This window comes from Drosophila navojoa, chromosome 5 (assembly GCF_054131105.1).
Source record: "Drosophila navojoa isolate 15081-1374.11 chromosome 5, UAZ_NAV_1.0, whole genome shotgun sequence".
Taxonomy (NCBI): Eukaryota; Metazoa; Arthropoda; class Insecta; order Diptera; family Drosophilidae; genus Drosophila; species Drosophila navojoa.
The window spans coordinates 18,388,399-18,409,251 of NC_142893.1; the positions used below are offsets into that span (position 1 = coordinate 18,388,399).

The 20,853-nt window shown below is 41.1% G+C and overlaps 7 protein-coding genes and 1 long non-coding RNA gene across 11 annotated transcripts; 3 read left to right on the forward strand and 5 right to left on the reverse strand.

Moving 5' to 3' along the window:
• Nucleotides 1-2,511: 2,511 nt before the first annotated feature.
• Cpr57A (Cuticular protein 57A) lies at nt 2,512-3,594 on the reverse strand. The gene is made up of 3 exons (XM_018105256.3): nt 3,431-3,594; nt 3,001-3,366; nt 2,512-2,746 (listed from the first exon to the last, which is right to left on the reverse strand). Exons 1-3 carry the CDS (start codon nt 3,449-3,451, stop codon nt 2,564-2,566), a joined length of 570 nt encoding a protein of 189 aa, XP_017960745.1. The 5' UTR covers nt 3,452-3,594; the 3' UTR covers nt 2,512-2,563.
• On the forward strand, nt 2,640-3,367 carry LOC149091139 (uncharacterized). Its single transcript, XR_016197166.1, has 2 exons — nt 2,640-2,780; nt 2,849-3,367. It is a non-coding gene; the product is annotated as an uncharacterized LOC149091139 (long non-coding RNA).
• Nucleotides 3,595-3,640: 46 nt separating the features above from the next.
• On the reverse strand, nt 3,641-5,399 carry LOC108654156 (trypsin beta). The gene has a single exon (XM_018105254.3). It carries the CDS (start codon nt 5,397-5,399, stop codon nt 4,563-4,565), a length of 837 nt encoding a protein of 278 aa, XP_017960743.1. The 3' UTR covers nt 3,641-4,562.
• A 20-nt stretch (nt 5,400-5,419) lies between these two features.
• BORCS7 (BLOC-1 related complex subunit 7) lies at nt 5,420-6,148 on the reverse strand. Its single transcript, XM_018105264.3, has 2 exons — nt 5,927-6,148; nt 5,420-5,865 (listed from the first exon to the last, which is right to left on the reverse strand). The coding sequence occupies exons 1-2, from the start codon at nt 6,062-6,064 to the stop codon at nt 5,686-5,688; spliced, it is 318 nt and encodes a 105-aa protein (XP_017960753.1). The 5' UTR covers nt 6,065-6,148; the 3' UTR covers nt 5,420-5,685.
• A 110-nt stretch (nt 6,149-6,258) lies between these two features.
• On the reverse strand, nt 6,259-7,197 carry LOC108654162 (lysozyme P). Its single transcript, XM_018105260.3, has one exon. It carries the CDS (start codon nt 6,802-6,804, stop codon nt 6,337-6,339), a length of 468 nt encoding a protein of 155 aa, XP_017960749.1. The 5' UTR covers nt 6,805-7,197; the 3' UTR covers nt 6,259-6,336.
• A 141-nt stretch (nt 7,198-7,338) lies between these two features.
• On the reverse strand, nt 7,339-16,923 carry LOC108654154 (major facilitator superfamily domain-containing protein 6). Of its 4 annotated transcripts, none has more exons than XM_018105250.3 (4): nt 16,781-16,923; nt 9,107-9,359; nt 8,895-9,040; nt 7,339-8,839 (listed from the first exon to the last, which is right to left on the reverse strand). In XM_018105250.3, exons 2-4 carry the CDS (start codon nt 9,165-9,167, stop codon nt 7,418-7,420), a joined length of 1,629 nt encoding a protein of 542 aa, XP_017960739.1. In that variant the 5' UTR covers nt 9,168-9,359; nt 16,781-16,923; the 3' UTR covers nt 7,339-7,417. The 4 variants fall into 4 exon arrangements, with proteins under 4 accessions (XP_017960739.1, XP_017960738.1, XP_089118558.1 ...); XM_018105249.3 differs by having other exon boundaries at nt 16,777-16,912; XM_089262432.1 differs by lacking the exon at nt 16,781-16,923 and adding an exon at nt 11,215-11,399.
• On the forward strand, nt 11,993-16,564 carry Tsf3 (Transferrin 3). Its single transcript, XM_018105245.3, has 4 exons — nt 11,993-12,603; nt 14,264-14,631; nt 14,698-15,000; nt 15,063-16,564. Exons 1-4 carry the CDS (start codon nt 12,519-12,521, stop codon nt 16,443-16,445), a joined length of 2,139 nt encoding a protein of 712 aa, XP_017960734.1. The 5' UTR covers nt 11,993-12,518; the 3' UTR covers nt 16,446-16,564.
• LOC108654149 (uncharacterized) lies at nt 16,860-20,709 on the forward strand. Its single transcript, XM_018105243.3, has 3 exons — nt 16,860-16,999; nt 17,415-19,538; nt 19,600-20,709. The coding sequence occupies exons 1-3, from the start codon at nt 16,961-16,963 to the stop codon at nt 20,635-20,637; spliced, it is 3,201 nt and encodes a 1,066-aa protein (XP_017960732.1). The 5' UTR covers nt 16,860-16,960; the 3' UTR covers nt 20,638-20,709.
• Nucleotides 20,710-20,853: the final 144 nt, after the last annotated feature.

A 20,853-nucleotide genomic window follows, 5' to 3' on the forward strand; every position in this document is an offset into this window, starting at 1 on the left:
TAGTTATATATTAAAAAGTATAAATAATTACGGCTTCACGTCATGTTTATCTAGCCGTTTTTTAAGTGGGTACATATTTATGATAGATCGTTGATTGAAGAAAAGTCAAGTCGCATCAATCAATTAGTTATTAATCATATTTTATGTATTTAAATAGATGTATATAAAACATTTATTTCATTACAGCATTGTATTAAAATTGCTTATTTTTCTTTTTAAAGATTTAATTGATTTCCCGCTGCTGTTCCGGTCATTAGTCATACAGAGAAGTAGGTGAACTGGCCATATTTTCGCTTGCACTCTTCCAGCTCATCACACAGGAGATACCACACTTTCGATTCAGAATTTATTTTTATTCATATTTCCATTACCTATACCCAACGGAATTTAAAGTCTCATAAAAAACATGTATGTATATAAAGAGCCTACAACACCTAACAATATGGGAACACACAAATTACGTATGAGTAATGCAATAAATTTATATAGTTTATATAAGAACAAATTAGTTAATCATTCACACGAAACACTAATTAAACAAACCCCCTATATATATTTATTTTTATTTTCACTATTGCTACAGACAATCTGAAATCAAATAAAGAAACAGCACATACATATATAATGAAAATATGTACATACATATATGAATATCAATATTTTAATTTTACAGCGCTGATGAATTTTTCGCAACGCTTCAAGCTTTTAATGATTTCAGAAAATCAACAGAAGAAACGGCTGTCTATGGCTGTCTATATCCATATCTAATAATTATAAATGTTACTGTGCATACCCTACTTAGCATATCACCTTTTAGTCTTATAGAGCGGCGTAATGTGGTAATCCAATTTAAATATTCGTAATTGTTTGCCTATATATATACTTCACAGTCTGTTTCTCCGTCAGTCTCTTTCTATGACACTAAGGGACGCAGAAGAGCTATAGAAGATCGTTAAAACTAAGCTAGAGTGCATGCAGCAGCAGAGAGTGCTCCCATTGGTCACTTAGAGTTCGACTGCAACGACCACTAGCTGGCGTCGGGCAATTGAGAGAGACTTAGTTCTTGAGTGAAAGTTGCCCTATATAAAGAGCAGCAGCTGCAGCATTTCTTCAGTCACCCAGGCCTGGTGGGGGTCAATCATGAAGTGCAGTGAAGTGAAGTAAAGTGAAGTAAAGTGAAGTGAAGTGTGTGATCTCTAAGGACATACTTAGAGGATAAGGACATACTTGGAGGATATACACAGAGGATATACATAGAAGGAATACTAACCTACTTAATACTTTTGTCAATTGTTTTGCTGTCATAAAAGAAATACTTTGAGAAAATACTTTGAAGAAATTCTTTGAAGAAATTCTTTGAAGAAATACATACTTAGAAGAAATAATTAAAGGAAATGCTTAGAGGAAATTCGTAGAGGAAATACGTAAAAGAAAACGTAAAAGAAATACGTAAAAGAAATACGTAAAAGAAATACGTAAAAGAAATACGTAAAAGAAATACTTAAAAGAAATACTTCGAAGGAATACTTAGAGGAAATACTTAGAAAAAATACTTAGATGAACAACTTAGAGAAAATAATTAGAGGATATACATACTAGATCACTTGTTGCTTTTGTTGTTGGTTGTTTTGCTGTAATAATTAAATTAAATATTAAGGAAAATATTAATGAATACATATATATTAACAAATGATTTTTCAGATGACAATTTTTATTAAATAACAAGTAAGAAAGCTCTAGTCGAGACTGCTCGACTACGAGATCCCCTGAACCCTACAAGCAACTGATATTTCAATAATAATTGGCACCCACACACGCACTCATGCAAACAAATACACGCACACACACACACTCACATATACAGGCGATTTCGCTTGGGTTGCGCTGCAGTGTTGGCAATATTAGGAGAACTTATTTGTTGAATAATTTAATTTCTAGACGTACGATCGTAATGAAACTTTCAGAACGTAATCATAATGTTAAAATGTATGTGTATACCGAATCACAAGTCTCTAGTATTTGATATACGACTTTTACAAAGATGAGGGTGAAGGGGTGGATTTAGGGGTGGGGGGTAAATTTTAACAAAAACCGAAATTGTATGACATGCGTCTTAATATACATTTTAAATTTGGAGACTGTAGCTTGAAAGATGTAGGAGATATAATTTTTAAACTGATCTTCGATAAGGTTTTTTATCGATAAAAAAGTATCGGAATGAGTTATCGTTTTTTAGTGATAAACTCGATATCCGCGTGATATATACGGACATTTTAAAAAAAAGTTGAAGTCTCTAGCTCTTATATCTTCTGAAATCGACGCGTTCAAACATACGGACAGACGGACGGACGGACGGACGGACGGACGGACGGACGGACGGACGGACAGACAGACGGACAGGGCTAAATCGACTCAGCTCGTCGCCCTGATCAAGAATATATATACTTTGTGGGGTCTGCCACGCCTCCTTCTGCCTGTTACATACATTTTAACAAAACCATTATACCCTGATTTCCCATTTTCAATGGGTTCAGGGTATAAAAATGTTTTTTGAATACACAACTTATGGATGATATTGTCCATTGTCGATTTCACTGTACTGCGACTGGGCTGCCAATGCTAAGCGTTGCGCCTCCTGCTGGGCCCCGATAGCTGCGTGCTCCGCTGCGATACGCTCAAATGCGTTCAAATGCTTTTGGGTGGCATGAATGACGGCGGCACTGCCACGGGGAGCAGCTGCCACAGGCTGCAAGCGAATGGAAATGGAAATAAAAATAAGAGTTTGTAACATTTGTACAATTGCTAGGGATTGGCGCATGCTGAATAATTGAAATAATTTATTTGCCAGCGTCCGACGTCAAGCAACAGCAATGACTGGCAGCCAGCTTTGCGCAGCTCGTGAAAAGCATTTGTAATTCATGCATGTAAGACAACACAACACAACACAACACAACGCAATACAACACAACACGCTCTGGGCCATCCCTGAGCCGTACTCACCGCTTGGCCTGGTATGTGGCTGGCATGCTCTTGCGCAATGCGATTATAAGCAGCGAAGTGCCTTTCCTTGGCCGCCTTGACGGCTGCACTGTCCTCCAGCTGGTGACTCAGCTGCGGATGGAAGCCATTCTCATCGGCGACGTATTGAACGGTGCGCACTTGATTCTTGGGATCCACGTAGGAGAAGGCGCCGCGTATTACGCCCGAGCCATCGGATACCTCTGTATGCTGTCTATCCACATGACCTGGTGCACGCCCCGCCTGGTAGCTAAACACATACGGGCTGGCGGGCGCATGCGGCTCTGGAGTGGTGGCCAAATGAAGATGCGACACATCCGCGCGACTGGCGCCCAATGCACAAACGACCTTGACACAGTAAACCGGAAATGTACATAGTTGCAGCGCGTAGCTACCATTGACTATCGCTTACCAATATGAAAAATTGCTTCATGTTTTTTTTTCTCAAGTATTTTTTTTTTTTACTTTTACGTGTGTCTCTTTGTTGAGCTGCGATGGGAAACTAAAAACTTGTAGCGAATTTTTTGTCAGTCGCAATCGAAGCTGAAACCGAAAAAACTGGTCTGCCGCAGTGCTTTAGCCTCTCAGATTCGCTTTTTATATACAAAACACCGTTCGAAGCTTTGAAGACAAAACTTGTTTTCATTTTTAGAATTTTGCATTCATAAACAAGACAATTCGACATTAATGTTGAATTTATTTTGTAATAAGCCAGATAAGCTAACGCTGCTGTTCTACTACAATCAGTTCCTCTAATAATGAGTCTCTCAATGTCGCACGATCTTTAGACTTGCAAAAGCTGAATGTGTTTGTAGACAAATCTCTCTTTGTTGATAGTGAAAAATATGAATATATGTATTGTTGCTTTTACAAAAAGCTAAACAAGTGATTATAGGAAATCGAATTTGTTTTTAAATAGAAATTACTAAAGTTTTAAAATTTCGATCATGTGTTCATATATTATTGATCTAACAGACAAAATCTTTAGCTGTTTCAAGAACTTTCCAGTTATCGAAACCTTAATTTCTATTCTTTTTTTTTAAATCAAATACTAAAGCTTTACAGCAGTATTGAATACTAACGAAATAATGAAAATTAATAGTTAAGTTCTAAGATATAATACACAATTTGTTCTCAAACATTCTTTATGACTAATCCTAAAGAGAAGAGTTGACTGAAACCCAAACAGTTAAACTGGTTAAATACAGGTTTCATTTATTTTCATATTGAATTTACAAACAATTTGTATACATATTTAATCGACTGAATATTAAACAAGTTCAGTGTTGACAATCATTACTGTTCAACAAAAATGTGCGAGGAAGTGTTCATAGTTTATTCACAATAATACAACTTATATATAGATTATTAATATTAGGTCAAAAATAAGTGCTTAAGTGGGTCATATACAAAATATTTACATTAAGTGGACACTCTTTTATAATAGTCATACAATTTGTGAGCTGTGCGATTGTTAACAAACTTATTAAATCTATTTTTAGTTAGGTTAGTTAGGTTAACAACAAAACCCAAATATTATAGTCCTAGATCAGTGTCTGCACTGTTTGGTGTAGCCAGTTGATATAAGCAGGCACATACGTATAAACACCAGGATATTGAGCGTTGGCGCAGCCTAAGCCCCAAGACACAATGCCAAGCAGTTTGAAGCGACCATCAACGAGTGTGATCAACGGACCACCCGAATCGCCCACGCAGCTGTCCCGATCACCTTTGCCAGACTTGCTGCCTGCACAGAACATGGTGGATGTTAATGTGCCGGCGCCAAAGTAGTTATGTGCGCACGCATCGCGATTCAATTCAACGATGACTGTGTAATGCAAGCGCGGTGAAGTCGCTATTTGCTCTACTGTTGTGGAGCCCCAGCCGCTGACGAAGAGCTGAGCCAGTGTGGGCACATCATCCATAGGCGATACGATCGGAATGGGTTTTATTGTGTCGCTAAAGATAAGCGGATCTTGGAGCTGTATCAGAGCGATGTCGTTGTTCATATGTGTAGGTAGATTGAAATGCTCGTGGGGAATGATACGACGAATACGATGGTAGCTGCCACCAGTTGACCACTTGCTGGAGCCAGCGCGTATGAAATAGCTCTGCGGCTCAGAAGCCTTTAGCACACAATGAGCGGCAGTTAGGACCAGACTGGGTGACAATATAGTGGCACCGCAGATATGACGCGCTCCCTTCTGCAGTGAGACCTGGTGTGGGAAATACTCGATCTTTGTCGCCCAACCACCGACAATGCGACCATCCGGTGGATCGAGCGTATCTCTGTCCGCCAATAACCTCTGTTCCTCTGTGCCGATGTCCTGGGCAGAGCTAAATGCCAGCCAAGCAACGAATAGCAGTTGAGTGCGCTGCATAATGTGATGCGAAAGCTGACTTATGGATAGATAATCGTGCGTATCTCATAGCTGGCTACTTTTATAGGCAAGGCAGCCATAGGTATCTTGGCCCTTATCGCATTTTGTGTGTTTGCCAGCGACTCCACCTTTCAAAGACACATTCAAGGGCTCCTCGCTGCGATTAACCCGAGACGAGGTTATGGAGCTCTGGTATTTATGAAAATATATGAACGGAATTACTGTCGAAATTATAGTGGGCGTAAGGTGTGCACTTCAACTAATGTCTGGGCCTTTGCTCTTCCAATCATCTTTCCATGGCCGTCACCTGCTCCTTGAGATAATCCAAATGATTGACACTGTCTTGCATCACGTCGTACTGATAGCCGACGTGCTGAAGGATGAGCGTCATCTTTTGCAGGTTTTGGTTGCTGTAATCGGATACCACGTCCACTTGCGTAAAATTCTTCAGTGTCTGATGCATAATCTGTGCAACATCATTTAGTTTAATTTATTGTTTATACACTATCATTAACATTTATTCATACCTCGTTGGTCTTGGAGCTTCGCACCACTTGCCTGGCTACAGAGCCCAAATTGTTCACATTTACACCAACTCGAGCGCACAGACGTTTCTTGGAATCATCAAACAAATGACGAGCACTGGAACTAGATGCTGATGCCATTTTATATTGTTATTTTTTCAATTTATTACAAATTTCACAAAAACTTCTGCGTAAACAAAGCGAAAGGCCAAGGTGAATATACAGTTGAGTTATGTAGCAGGCAGCTTATGCTCGTATGCTTTCAGAGTTGCCAGATGTGGCAGCTGATGTTAAGCAACACTGACATATTTATTTGAATTAAAGCCCGCGAATATTTAAAAGTTTATAAAGGATGTGCTTTAAATACTTTTATTTAGCACTTACTTTAATATCACATTTCATTGGAGTCTTATTTAACCTATATACCTATGCCTTCGTTTAAAGCAACGCTTTACACTTGGTTTTGGACCTTGACAACGATTATTCCAAGCCACCCAGGCAGAGAATCCCTGTTGTTGTTTGATATATTTCGCACAGGCAATGGAATATCTAATGTCATCGCTTAGCAACAGTCGGCAGGGTAAGCGGCACAAATCTGTGGACGGTCTGCCATCCGAGGGCTTGCACCAGTACCGATCGTTGATCTGAAACAGTCCCCAGTCGACGGAATTATCCACATTGGTTGGATTGATAGCCTTTGTATTGAACGAGCTCTCGCCCTCGACTAGGCACAGCCAATCGGCTAGCTCGCTGTAAGGCACACCGTTCCGATATAGCTGTCGTGCCAGGCTACATTTCTTCACTTGGCGGGCCTTAATCGTTCTCGCACTTAACGCGATCAGTAAAGAGAGCAACAGATAAACCGGCCACGTTTTTGGCATCTTCTTGTGAAATGTGAATTGGAATTGTGATGCCGGGCTTATATAGTCTTTTGGCAGTCAGCTTTCGAATGGGGCATCCATCTAATTTTTTACAACTGCCCACTTCAACAACTTTCAAGTGGGCCCACACTTGAGCATAATTAAGTACACTAGCCTACAAAAGCTTGACGTTCTTTGATTTCAATGCTTTTAATTCTAATTTGTGATCAGAGCCTAATTCAAAAATTTTGTTAGTCTCTTTAGAATGTTTTATTGGTTTATTGAGTCTTAATTGTGTGACTTGCTGATATATGGAGTGGGAACTATTCGGCATTTGGCTATAAAGAACGCTTTCAGTTTTCGAATATCTGAATCTTTTGTATACATTGATTTATTGATTTATGTTATTTTTGTTGTTATTTATTTTGTTTTACTTTATTTAATTGTTCTTTTTTTATGGTATTATTCAACATTTCAATAAGCCTCTTGAGAGTTGTCGGCGCCTCGTGTACGTTGAAATATGGAGAGCACTTGTTCAAATAAAACAATCGAAAATGTTATCCAACTTGGGAGCAAGTATTTAAATAAAGTTGTAAAAAAAATCGTATGCAATAATACAAAATGGAAACTAAAACTAATATACTTTTGGCATCTCCTGTGGCGTCATGGGCCTCAGCTCGCTTTCGGGCAGCTCGGGTGGCACTTGATATTCGCTTTTGGGTAAATACTGCCGTTTCCTGGACAACGGACGGAGTACGATGTGCGCCACGCATGTGCAGATGGCAGCTATGGCAAAATACTTGAAACTCTCACGTCCGCCCAGCCTCTTAAACATAATGCCTCCGATGAGTGAGCCAATGGAGAAGCCCAGCCCATCGTCCATGCCAGCCATGAGGCCTTGGACCGTGGCTGAGGTGCCGGGCGGGGCCACGGCCGAGGCATAGGCCACAATGCAAGTGTAGCAGAGGGCGTAGGTTACGCCCTGGAAGAACAGCTCCACGCCCACTAGATACCAGGGATTCGGTATCCAGGAGATGAGCGACAGACGCACTGCATAGAAGAAGAAGCACATGCTCATGCAGTGCACGTAGCCCAGTTTCTTGATAATCTTTCCGCTGTAGAAGAAGAATGGCACCTCGCCCGCCAGACATTCCGCAGCCACGACGAGGCCTTCGATGAGTTTGATGTCCGCCATATAACCCGTCTGGGCGGCCACCTCTTCCACATGCCAGAACATAAAGTAGATTATGAACGAGTCAATTATGCCGGCCATTGTGGCGAAGAACAAGAAGGTTACAATCGGCGGCTGACGCACCAGCTGCCAGACATCTGTCCAGATGGACTCGGAGCCGCCCAATTTGGGCAACTTTAGCTTGGACACGCTGAACAAATCCAGCACACTAAACACGCCCATTATAATCAAGGCGGGCGTAAAGCTCTTCACTGCATCCGTTGTCCACAGATTGACCACAACTCCGGCGATTAGCGCAGTCACTCCAAACCCAATGGTACCCCAAACGCGCTGGGCACCATATTTGCTCTGCTCTGCCTCGCCCAGCATATCAAAGCAGCAGGCATCCGATATGGAGTTGGTCACATTGAAGCCAATGGTGCCAATGAAGAGCATGGCAACGAACAGCCAGAACGCTCCACTGCCGTAGACACAGCTGTCGATGTGCTGCAGCCGGCAGGAGAGGGAGGTGTTGCTCCAGTAGCTGGCCATCTTCTGCTCAGTGAGGCAAATGAAGTAGCTGTCGTTGCCATATTTCAGATTGGGACTGGCTTCCAGGTTAGCCAGAGCATCAGGCGCCGCTATTAATGCCTGAAAAATGTAGTCGCCCTGGCTGCATTCAGCCTCATGCGCCGCCTGACAATGGGTATCGGCGGCATAAATCTCTGGCGGACAGTGGAGCGGCGCCTCTGTCAACGTCACTGGCCACTCCACGCTCGTTTCGTTCAGCTCAATGGGATGTGGTGCATTGGGCAGAAAATAGAAACCGCCATAGGCCAAGGTCATGATTACAATCAATGCCATAAAGATGACCTTGCGCAAGTGCTGTAAAGTTAAGAGAATTAATAAAGACAGACATTTGTAGTGCTAATCGACTTACCATAAAATAATCAGCTAAAAAGCCAACTAGTGGCTTGGCCAACACATACAGAACGGGCAAGACGGCGGTGATATAGCCCATTATGTCCGGCGGTATGCCAATCTGTTTGCCTATCACCGAGAGCTGCGGCAATATGGGACCCATGGCTATAAGACGGGTTAGAAATGGATTTCATTCAGAATAAGAATAAACAGTAATAATTCAAAACTCACCCGCCATAAAAAAGAAGAAATGCGCCTTGATAGGCAGCAGGCGTCTATTTATGGACACCATTGTCTCAGCTGTACAGAATATCTACTATGTATACATACATATGCCTGTACGACAACTAACTAGAAGACGGTTCACAATACTATATCACAGTTTGATGACTCCATGCACCGGCGTCGTAATCTTTATTGCTTTTACTGCCCGCTGCCCTCACAAGACCATAGTAAGTGAGCAGCGATCGACTCGATCCGGAGGCTGTGGGAATAGGAGTAGACAAATTGTAAACATCATGTTGCTATGGACGTACTTATCTTATCGCACCTACAATATGTTCACTGTAACATAGGGCTAGCATAAAATTGTATAGAGATAAGAATTTTATTGCTAATTTGTTTGGCTAAAATTATCTGAAATATATCTGAGTTTTTGTGTAATTAATAAATTACTTTTATATTTTATGTTTGCTCTTAAAGACGTGCAAATCTTATCTGTGGCACCTGAATAGATATTTGACATAAACAAAAGGCGTGCTCAATTCTCTAAGGTAATACTGCTTGCCCCCATAGAGCGTCTAGACTTTATTGCACTAAAAACCGTTGGATTGTTAGTTGAATAAGTATAGATAACACCTTATGTAAGTGTCTAAGCAACAAGAGGCATGTCATTTTAGTAGAGTACAACAAAAAATTTAATAATATTGTACATAAGAAATAAATAGATTTTTATGCTATAAATTTGTATTATATTCCAATTAACTTCATTACCTCAAATATACTTTTAAATGTTTAGCTTTAATATTTATAGTCTAAAATTAATAAATGCTTATTTTATATTTAAGATTTAGCAATATTTTTAAAAATATATGTATATATATTTTTTTTAATATTACTTTTAATTTTTTACTTCATTTCATTCGATTTTTTTTTATTTATTTCCTTATTTTCTTTTTTCTACTTTTTGCATAATATTTAATTTGCTTTTTTTCAATTCAAACCAACCAGACATTTCTTTTTTAAGCTGTATACTTTGCTTAATTTATTCATTTAGTGAAACAAGAAATTTTAAACTGCAGAATTTTTAGGCAATCAAAGCACGATTCAACCCAATAAATATTTTATTTGGCTTTAATTTTTTACGTTTCTTATTTGTTCTTTTAGTTAGAGAATTAAAAAAAATATATTAGCTACCAGTTAAAGGAAATGCCATGATACGCAAACATATACATATTAATCGAATATTGAGCTAATTAAGTCAGCTCAATTAGCTAATAAATAAATTCCGCTGCTTTAATAGCCATAAACCACATCAAAGTGTCGAGCGCTTATGATGCATTCGCAATACTAACTACCTACGCACAGATATAGGCTAAGTATCTACAACGAAAACCAGTTCCATATATAAGTGTACATAATATATACCCATATACATTTTTATATAAATGCATTAACAGCAAACTTGACACAGAAAAATTAAACGATCAACGTTCGGTATTGCCGGCAGGTTAATTACCAAAAAAAAATTTGCCAAAATAAAAGGTTATTTACGATGCAAACGCACAAAAAAAAAAAAATAAATAAATAAACAATAACTGAAAAAACAGGCAGAAACAGAAATAGAAACGAATACGAAATAAGTGAGTGTACTACACTAAGCTAACGGTTTCACTAATTAAACAAACAAACAAATGGGAGGGTATTGAAATTTTACACGCATCCAAATGTCAATTTTATACATATAATAAAAATTATATAAGCTTTTAATACAGGTACGGGAGAAAAGGCAAATACTTTTTGATTTACCCATTAATCACACTACACTTAAAATACAAAAACAAAAAGCCAACACCCATAGTTAAAAAAGGGAAAAATTACGAATTTTATGGGATTTAATGCGAAACGTAATTTGCGAGAAAACGCCAACTAGTTAAGTCAATAGCAACTGAGAAGCCATAGAAATGCACAAAGTCTATATATAAATAAATAACTAAGCTCATAGTCTCGTAATTGAACTGAATCCATCAAGAACAATCTAAGCATTTGAACACAATGGCACACTTTCACATCTCGCGATTATTTCCTTAACAATTAAATATGAAAAATTATTTCATTACTTTGGTGGTGCCACTTGAGATCACGTTGAAGGCATGAGAATGCCGCAAAGTGCGCACTACGACTGTTATTACAAAGCGTCGCGAACACCGCCCAGCAGTCTTCTGCGACACAAAACATTTGCTGATAAGCCAACAGAGACTGATAAGAGCAACGCCAATAATAATAATAATTCTAATAAGTAATCGACTGCATAATGATAAAGGTTGAGATTACAAATTCGTAAGATAGACCAGGGTCTAAGACAAGGAATAAAACATATGTATATTCTATATGTACTATATGTGTAAATATGTGTATATATTTAAGTAAATATACTCTAAATATATTGATGGCGTTAGTTTGGGGTATAACGACTTTGCGAAACTATATAATACAAGGAAAATGGAGGTTCTCAATCCTAAAAGTCAAGAGCAAGAGCTTTCTCATTTCTCAATCCTGAGAGTCAAGAGCAAGAGCTTTCTCATTTCTCAATCCTGAGAGTCAAGAGCAAGAGCTTTCTCATTTCACTTGGTAAAGTATCAAGTTTGTTTTAAATAATCTATAGATATTGGTTGATAAGGTTTGACTTTCCAAGAATTTCAGATTTGCTTCAATTATAGTGATCATTTTATTATTTCTATGAAATTAGTTAGCAACTTCATATTTTCGGCTTATCTCGCAAGCCTAAGTAGCAGTCTCCAAAAACTTGATTTACGCGTGCGCAAACTTATAGATAGATACCCACCAAATAGTCTCTGATTAGGTGATTCCCGAGCCCAAGCTGAGTTCCTTGGATATCTAAAATTCCCCGTAATACGCACCTCCTCGTTGGTTCTGATCAATCAATCACAACTCGGAATACCCCAAACGGCGCTTGAGTCAGCAGCTGTTCGTTAGTTTTGTTTACGTGCGATCATTTTTAATATCACAAAAAAAAATTCGGCTTGAAACGGGTTTTATTCGTTGCATCCGCAGCCGACGACGTAACCGCCAACAGAAGCTCAGACAGTCGCATCTGTTCGTCCGTCGCATGAGGTCGACTCAAACTCACTCGCTCGGCGCGTTCTCGAATAAATTACATACTATCAAAAAGCAAATACATATATTATTAATAATAAACATATATGTATAAATATATGCATTTAAACATTTGTAGGCGTTTTTCCTGGGTTGAGTGCTGATAGTGCGACAAATTAACAACAAAAAAAAAAAAAATTAACTCAACTTGAGACTTCAACTAAGTGCTGAATTAATTTTGATTGAAACAAAGTGATTTTAAAATACTTTCTACTTACATATTTTAAATACCATTAATTACACAATTATGCAGCTACTGATAATATTCAGTTGCTTGTTCGCCTTATCAATATCAAATTGTGCAGCCATCGAGCCGCTCGATGATGGGAAATGTAAGTTCAAATGGAGAGACGAGAAACGACTACAAGAGTATTCAATTGTTATCTCTCCAGTAAATTGATTACATCAATAAACAAAATAAGTACCTGAAAGCATTTTAATTGCTACTCTTTCAGAGTGACTAACAAAAAGTTAAAAGTTGCCAAGAAACTCAAATTAAACTCTATATCTATATACTATTCATAATCAGAGAGAAACAAAAAATTTTTATCAATTCATTTTGTTTCCTAAAATAAAAATAAAACGTTAATACACCGGCTGACCTTCATGAGGTAAAAGAAAGACAAAAAAACAAGAAATACTGGAAATATACAATACACCGAATAGTGCATACGCTTCACAAAATGATATATTTAATAGCTATATTTCATCAGAATTATAAAAACAAATTTAAGACTATTAAACATCTGAATTTCATCAGAATAATAAAAAATATATATATAATAATAAAATATCTGAATTTGAACACAATTATGAATCCTTACAATATCATTGAAGCTACAAATTAAATCAAAACTTAATTGCATCAAACTGTGAACCTTTCATTAGCAGCTAAATAAAGTATATGCATATTTACCTATACTAAAGCGAAATTGAAAAAAAAGTATATACAATTTATGTGTGAAAAAATAAAGAGTATTGACCTGTAAAGATAAGAAATATTTAACAGCGAGTATTTTTCTGGGTCATTTTTCAGTGTTTCATAAAGAGATAAACATGAATAATATATTTTAATAAAAAACGTATACATTTATCAAAAATACATAACTAAGAATTACGATAAAGTCCTTTTGAAAAACATATTTATCAAATCAAACAAAGAGAAATTCCTGTGGAGAGAAAATAATATTGTTGGGATATTAATAGATGTCTTCATGTCTATTATTTCAACAATAAACGCTTCAATATAATGCAAAAACTATACTCAAACTGGAAGATCTAATCAATTCAGCTGTTTATATTGCAAGAGAATATATGTACATACAAATACATCACGGGGGCAGGGCCAATTTCAATGTGGTTACATATTTCGTTAAAAATTAATTATACACTTGAGAAAAGAGCATGAACTATTCCGCATAATGAAAGCCTATACTTATTTCAAGTTTGTGTTATTAGCTTTCAATGCGGCTCTAGCAAAAGTGATTGAGAGATTCATAAAAGTCATTTACAGACTGACTATATACAACTTCACGTTTATAAATAACTATACAACTATAGAATCCAGTAAACATATATGTATATAGCAATATAGGTGTCAGCTTAACTCTTCCGCAGGTAGGCCGAATACCTGTTGCCGAAGACTCTCGTAACACATTAAGGTTCGCACACGTAACGACCTTGACTTCGTGCTCCACTGGCCAAACTGCCCCTCCTGCATTCGCATGACAACAGTTAGTTGTGAATTCTGCGTAATTGCTATGATATCAGAGTTTTCCAAGACGAGCCGAAAGTTAAATGCAACGAGTACGTCTTCAAACCGGTTGTCAGATGGGAATTTTGAATTCAAGACTCTTTCCGAAAAACTGCACGAAATAAACGATCAATTCACACTGAAATTAAATTTATTCCAACGGAATTAATACCTTCAGCGAAATACTAAAGATTATCAACTTCATTTTAATTTCCATTGTATTTCGCCTTCGCCTTCAGTGCGCGTCTGTGTGGTCGAGTCGCTTGGTAATTATCGAAAGGCGCCCAAATTCTGTCCGCTTCTGAAGGCCACGAGTAACATTGAGTGCGTGATAGGCGTCGATCGCCTGGACTGTGTGCGCCGCATACACAAAGGAACGGCACACTTCGGTGTGCTCACATCCGAGGATTTGGTGGCAGCTCGCTGGGCGGGCGTGGAGATTCTGGTTGCCAGCGAACTACGTTCACACCTCTCGCCCTTTGAGTATGAAATAGTTGCGGTTGTGAACAACGACGCTGGCATACACACCGTCAATGATCTGCATGGCGCCAAGCTGTGTCATCCTGGCTATGGTTTGGATCACCACTGGACCGAGGTGTTGGCCAATGTGAGAAGAAGCACTCTTAAGTTATTAACAAACATATATTTTAATTGTCTCCATTATACTTTTCAGTACTTCGAATCAACCTTGGTCGCAAAGTCCTGCAATCCAGATATTACATTAACTGAAGACCGCATTGCGGCTTCAGCGAGGTATTTTGGGCCCAGCTGCAAAGCTGGTCCCTGGGTGCCAGATCGTAAACAGGATCGCATTCTCAAGGATCGGTATCCATCATTATGCCAAATGTGCTATGACCCATATAGCTGCGACGACACTGACAAGCACTGGGGACGACGTGGAGCACTCTATTGTCTGACAAGTGGCGGCGGTAGCGTCTCCTGGGCACGTCTTGACGATACGCGCAGTCATTTTGGGGTGAGTAGCAAAAGTTGAATTATTGTTTATACAGAAACATTGCTAATTATCATATTTAACAGCTGGCAGGTCTGCCAGCACAGGACGACCCGTCTAAATACAGCTATCTCTGTCCAGACGGACACTTGCAGCCAATCAATGTGACGCATCCCTGCATTTGGGTATCCAAGCCATGGCCTGTGGTGGCTGCACGTCGCTCGCATGCCGCTCAGGTGCAGCGTCTGGTTACTGGACTCACACACGACGAGCCGCAGAGCTGGCAAAATGCGCTGCTTAGCTTGCTGGAGACATACCATGTGCTTACTGTGCCACTGGACAACGTCATCTCTATAGATGACTATCTGGATCAGGCTATTGGCTTTCAGTCGGCCTACAGTTTCCCCGAGTGCAATCCCCCGCGCTCGATTGTCGTCTGCACAACATCAATCATCGAGCATATTAAGTGCTCTTGGTTGCAGGAGGCATCCCAAGTATATGGCGTCGAGCCGAACATTCAGTGCATACGCACGACAAACATGGAGCAGTGTATGGAAGATACTCGTTACAAGAGCGCCGATGTTCTAATGGTCAACCAAGAGCAACGAATTCAAGCCCAAAGAGATTATGGTTTGACGCCGTTGCTTTTTGAGTTTGCAGAGCAAATGCACGATCGCTACGTAACAATTGCGCTAGTACACAAAGATTCCAAGTTTAAAAGTTTTACGGATTTAAAAGGTGCTCGCGCTTGCTTGCCCAACTATGAGGGTGCTGCTCATCTCTCTGTGCTAGAAACCATTGTGAACGCGACCGGAAAAGTACAGTCAGTGAACTCATATTTCAGTCACGAATCTTGCCTCTGGCATCCGCATCGTGGTCGTCAGTGTCCGCCGCATTATCATGGCGATGAGGGCGCATTCCGTTGCCTGGCCGAGGGTGCCGACGTGGCTTTCCTCAGCTCCGATGTCTACAAGAAATATATTAGTGGCAATTTAACATCCGACTGGCTGGCGCGTAGCAAACCCCAGTCTTACCGCCTTTTGTGTCCTTACGGCGGCATTGAACGTCATTCAAGGTTTGAGTACTGCTATCTACACTGGACGCCGCGTGGCCAGCTGGTGACGCACAATTCATCTCTAACACGACACAACGAGATCTACAACTCGCTGCGCGACATGGATCATTTGTTTGGCAAGAAGCCCAAGACCGACACACGCCCATTTTCACTCTACGGCATCTTCGATAGGCGCACTGACATATTATTCCACGACAGCACGGATGCCCTATTAAACGCGCATGAGCTGCAGCGAGACTACGCCAAGCGTTCCATGGAGCACATATATGCCCGTTATATATCGCATTATTACGCCTCAAAAGACGACGACGACAGCGGCGCGCATTTAGGTATCCACAGCAGCTCTGTTCTCTTGTTGGCTACGAGCACTTTGTGGCTGATGCAACGCTTTTAATTTTAGACAATATGCTGTGCACAAGATTACCTTTATTTATTGTGATATTAATTTTTACGAGAGCACAATTAAAGCTAAATTATGTTAGGCAATCAAATACAACCAATTTTCAAAACAAATCATTCTTTTGAATAAGTGTTGCAAAATGCTTCGATTGGGATAGGTACGTACGCAGCTCATCAAGAAAGGTAAATTTGCAAGCAAAAATGATATCAGCTGAAACCATATTTTTAGTTAATTATTTTTTATACTAGTATATATACTTATCCAAATTTATATGTATTTACACATTTATATCTAATGCATATCGATTATTTTTATTCAAACTTACCAACCTTTGAATATCAGCTGCTCATTTTGTTTTTGTTGCTATGCTTTGGTTGCTATAGGAACAATTAAATTGGTCACAACGAAATGAATTTTTGCAATGAACTAAATTAACAATTACAATTGATTAAACATACGTGTCTGCTTAACGTTTACTATACGCGAAAACCCGTCACTGTGGACATAAAATGTCGAAGAGTTTACCGCGTACAACCAACAAATCAAATGTAAGATGTTAGACATGTATTACACACTTCAAACGCACAAGGAGATTTACTTGGAACGAAATAAATCACACAGTGCTTATTACTTAATTCGCAAAGATTATATTAACGTACAGCTCAACAGCTCAGCCACTTGCCACTGGATTGGCTGTGAATGTAGTTCTCAGACGTATTATTATGCACCATGTATACACACCCACACATGCACACATATTAATTGAAACTAATGCCTAGCACAATTGCACTTAATATTGGCCGTCTGGAAAGAGAGAGAGAGCATTGATCGTTTTGTTAGAAGAGCAGTTTGATCTTTGAATTTTCATTTTGGCCAGTGTTGGAAGCCGCACGCTAAACAGCTGTAGCTTATTGAAGAGGGAAAAAATAGTAAGCAAAAAGCAATTATGACTATATTTTATAGCCAAAACATGAAGTACAGCGGAAGACTACCAAATCACCTGCAACAAGTAAAACCGGTGCAATATTATCGAAAAGCAGCACGCAGAAGGAGAAGCAACAGGATAAACCTGAAAGTGAGCAAATTCAGCGAAAAACCACAAAGTCTACGACGCTAGCCGCAACAGCAACAGCTAAAAAATCAACGTCATTGCTTACGGGCAAAAATAAGGAGCGTGAGGCTGTTGCCCAAGCAAACAAACGAGCAACCCCATCGCCAATAACAACAACAACAAAGGCCACAGCAAGCACATTGCGTGCGGCCAAAGCGAAACAACCACCTGCCGGCGGCAAGGTCAAGCCAAATGCAGTGCTGGACACATATCACAGCGTGACGGTGTCGTCGCCACCGCAAAAGCGCAGAGTGCAATCAAAACAACAAGAAACAACGACAGCGTCGGCCAGCCAAGTGGATGCCTTTGAGGAGGATGGGCGGACGCCACGTGTGCGCTCCTATTCACGCACATTGCAACCAGAGGAAATAGTTGTGCTCAAGCGGGAATCGGCCAAGCAGCGCAGCGAACTAGATGTGCTACAGCAAATCAAACAAGTTAATAAACCTGTGGCCTTTGAAGTTAACTTTGATGCAGCCAAAAAGCAGACTAACGATTTGGATAACTACTCAGATGATTTCGAATCCTATGAATCGGACTTTGAGACTGATGTCAGTACACCAGAAGAGGATGACTTGGAGGAGGAAGAAAATGAAATAGAAGAAAGTGAGGAGCCAGAACAAGTTGTGGCAGAAGTGAATTTTATAGAAGACAAGCACGAGGATATCGATGCATATACTGAAGAGGAAGATGAGGCGGATGAAGAAGATTCGGAGCCCACGCAAAATCCAATTACGGTCATACAGCGTGACAAGGAACTGGAGAGAAAATTGGATTCGGGCCACTACGACATGAACTCACGTCGACAGCCACGCGTTGCTGCACATCAGGAATTCGATAGCTTCGATACGAACAGCATGGCCAATTCGGAGCAACTGGACTCCGGCATCAGCAACTATGGTGTTGCAGAACCAATAGAGCTGGCCAACACCCGAGAGTCGACAGCGGATGTGCATTATGGCGGCTACGTCAATTTTATTTCGCATCCGGTTATAACGCGTCGTGGTGAGGAACTGATGCGAAAGCTGCGCTTCGATCATCTGGACTATCAGCTATTCGAGATGAAGCCGCTCAGCTATGAGGGATATATGCAGAGCTATGGCAAACTAAACACTTGCCAACTGGCTACGCAAACCCACTCCCAGCAGATGGACAACGAATGCCAGACTCTGGAGCTGCACACTCGCACCAGCTGGACACAGCACCCACCGCATTATGGCAGTCTGTTGGTACAGAGCTGCAGCGGAGATGCAGGCAACGACAGTGACAGACTCGTGGCTCATGCAAACGATGTATTCGATTGCAGTCTGGCACGCCTGGAGCAGCTGCGTCAGGCTGAGCAACAGCGTACCATGCGCCAGCAACAACGGCGTCTGACCAAACCCAGCGATTTGAATCGGTTGGGCGTGTTTCTACAAAAGGCATCCTTGCTTCTAGGCAAAGTACTAAACTCCAATTGCGCAACTCCTTCGCCACGCCAAGTGCCGCTGCTGCAGACCGGCCTGCTAAATGCGCTCCCCGTGCGTCGCATCTTCGGTAGCGCTGGTCAGCAGCAGCTCGTGGTCACGGTACATGAGTGTCCGCCAGAGTCCAATGTTTATCGAGATGATTTCGCCAATCTGCTGATGGTCTGGTCTCTCACGGATCCCAGCAAGCCGCTGCGTCTGCTGTCCACCTGGGCGGAAGTATCCCGTGTGGCATTTTGCTGCGAAGCACCCGACATAGTTGTTGCGGGTCTGCGCGATGGCAGCATTGCCATGTGGGATTTGCGCGAAACATACAGCTTTTGCTCCAAGTTGGACGGGAATTTGACACACTTTGCAGCCACGCAGTCGGTGGTGCCCACCATGGAGAGCAAAGGATTAACCGCCCTGGATTTGGGTGCCGTCGTAGATGTGCGCAGCTTTCGGCCGACGCCCAATGCAACTGGCCTTGGAGTGGCCACCAGTTGGACTCTGGCACACAAGGATATTCAGGTGAGTAGGCAGCTTAAAGTGATGTGAGCCCAGTCAGTTACATTCCAATCCCTTTCCATAGTATGCATCGCTAAACGATTCGGGTCTGCTAACCATTTGGTCGCTGGTGGAAAGTGAGTTAAATTGTGGTGCAACGACCCGAAACGAATACAGCTCACCCTGGGCCAGGGTGAAGCTGCTGCAGGCGGTGAGCTGTGATCTGCGTGGCTATCTGGAACGCCGCCTGCTGAAGCGCACTCAAAGCGACTACGACAAGACCAAGTCCCTGTTCCAGGGCAACGTCTACAGCGACGAGCTGCTGCGTGAGCTGAACGAGACTCAAACCCTAACAACAGCCATGGCGGGCGAGGGCGTGCAGGGACTACGCTTCAGCAGCATCGATACGGGCACCGATCTCATCTACGTGTGCACCAATCGCAACTTTGTGCTGTGCTGCACGCGCAGCCTTAAAACGGAGCGCTTTACACGCATCGGGCTCCACGAGAGTCGCTTTCTCTTTCCCACAGCGCTATGCGTCCTCGCCAATGAGTATTACGTGGCCGTGGGCTTGTCAAATGGCTCCGTGATGATACTCAATTGCAATCAGCGACAGCGCCAACGGGTGCAGCGACCAATGACGGCCATGCCGCCGCCAATCATGGACTATGAGCCTGAAACGGGCAAATCTTGCGCCATTCAAAATATTATACTCAACGAGCGACGTTCCTTCGAGCAGCAGGAGCTGAAGAGCACGGGCAATGGCAGTGACAGCGACAACTATGATGCTCGACCCAATACCGCTTTGCAACTGCTGCAGCAACCCCGCCGCGCATACGAGCTGCAAGTCTTTGATCAGCAGCTGCTGCTCAGCGGCAGCGTCTTGCGACAGAATCTTGTGCAGGCCCTTGTCCAGTCCAACGACGGCTGGCGGCTGTTCTCGTTATCCAATGGCGCTGTGCGCAGCTACGATTTCCATTTGGATCGGGAATCGACGGATCTGGGCTTTCAGATTGGCTCACCTGTCACGGACATTGCTGCATCGAGCAGCTCTTCGAGCAACCAACAACTGTTGCTGCTGTCCGCAGATGGAAGAGTGCAAATGCACTCCATCAATTTGTAGTTTGTTAATATATTATGTTTATGTTGTTAAAATCATTCAAAAAGCAATGCAATAAAGTTGTTTTCTTACCCTTGCGCTATAACTCGAGTGGTATTTTGTCTATTTTTGTTCTTTGAGCGAAAATCATACTAATTTGGAAAAAAAAAGTCTTCTATTCATTTTATTGTAGACATTGAAAAAATGTAGGCAACGGTTGTTCTTTACGGACATTACATG

What these genes read in the sequence shown, in the direction of transcription:
- LOC108654156 (XM_018105254.3), bottom strand. Translation starts at nt 5,399, where the DNA reads ATGCAGCGCACTCAACTGCTATTCGTTGCTTGGCTGGCATTTAGCTCT.
- BORCS7 (XM_018105264.3), bottom strand. Translation starts at nt 6,064, where the DNA reads ATGGCATCAGCATCTAGTTCCAGTGCTCGTCATTTGTTTGATGATTCC. An exon ending in GAAGCTCCAAGACCAACGAG is followed by an intron (nt 5,866 to 5,926) that starts GTATGAATAAAT and finishes GATGTTGCACAG; the next exon opens with ATTATGCATCAGACACTGAA.
- LOC108654149 (XM_018105243.3), top strand. Translation starts at nt 16,961, where the DNA reads ATGTCGAAGAGTTTACCGCGTACAACCAACAAATCAAAT. An exon ending in GTACAACCAACAAATCAAAT is followed by an intron (nt 17,000 to 17,414) that starts GTAAGATGTTAG and finishes TATATTTTATAG; the next exon opens with CCAAAACATGAAGTACAGCG. An exon ending in TGGCACACAAGGATATTCAG is followed by an intron (nt 19,539 to 19,599) that starts GTGAGTAGGCAG and finishes CCCTTTCCATAG; the next exon opens with TATGCATCGCTAAACGATTC.
- Cpr57A (XM_018105256.3), bottom strand. Translation starts at nt 3,451, where the DNA reads ATGAAGCAATTTTTCATATTG. An exon ending in TGAAGCAATTTTTCATATTG is followed by an intron (nt 3,367 to 3,430) that starts GTAAGCGATAGT and finishes TACTGTGTCAAG; the next exon opens with GTCGTTTGTGCATTGGGCGC. An exon ending in GCCACATACCAGGCCAAGCG is followed by an intron (nt 2,747 to 3,000) that starts GTGAGTACGGCT and finishes ATTCGCTTGCAG; the next exon opens with CCTGTGGCAGCTGCTCCCCG.
- Tsf3 (XM_018105245.3), top strand. Translation starts at nt 12,519, where the DNA reads ATGCAGCTACTGATAATATTCAGTTGCTTGTTCGCCTTATCAATATCA. An exon ending in GCCGCTCGATGATGGGAAAT is followed by an intron (nt 12,604 to 14,263) that starts GTAAGTTCAAAT and finishes CTTCGCCTTCAG; the next exon opens with TGCGCGTCTGTGTGGTCGAG. An exon ending in ATACGCGCAGTCATTTTGGG is followed by an intron (nt 15,001 to 15,062) that starts GTGAGTAGCAAA and finishes CATATTTAACAG; the next exon opens with CTGGCAGGTCTGCCAGCACA.
- LOC108654154 (XM_018105250.3), bottom strand. Translation starts at nt 9,167, where the DNA reads ATGGTGTCCATAAATAGACGCCTGCTGCCTATCAAGGCGCATTTCTTC. An exon ending in TTTCTTCTTTTTTATGGCGG is followed by an intron (nt 9,041 to 9,106) that starts GTGAGTTTTGAA and finishes CCCGTCTTATAG; the next exon opens with CCATGGGTCCCATATTGCCG. An exon ending in TTTTAGCTGATTATTTTATG is followed by an intron (nt 8,840 to 8,894) that starts GTAAGTCGATTA and finishes TTAACTTTACAG; the next exon opens with CACTTGCGCAAGGTCATCTT.
- LOC108654162 (XM_018105260.3), bottom strand. Translation starts at nt 6,804, where the DNA reads ATGCCAAAAACGTGGCCGGTTTATCTGTTGCTCTCTTTACTGATCGCG.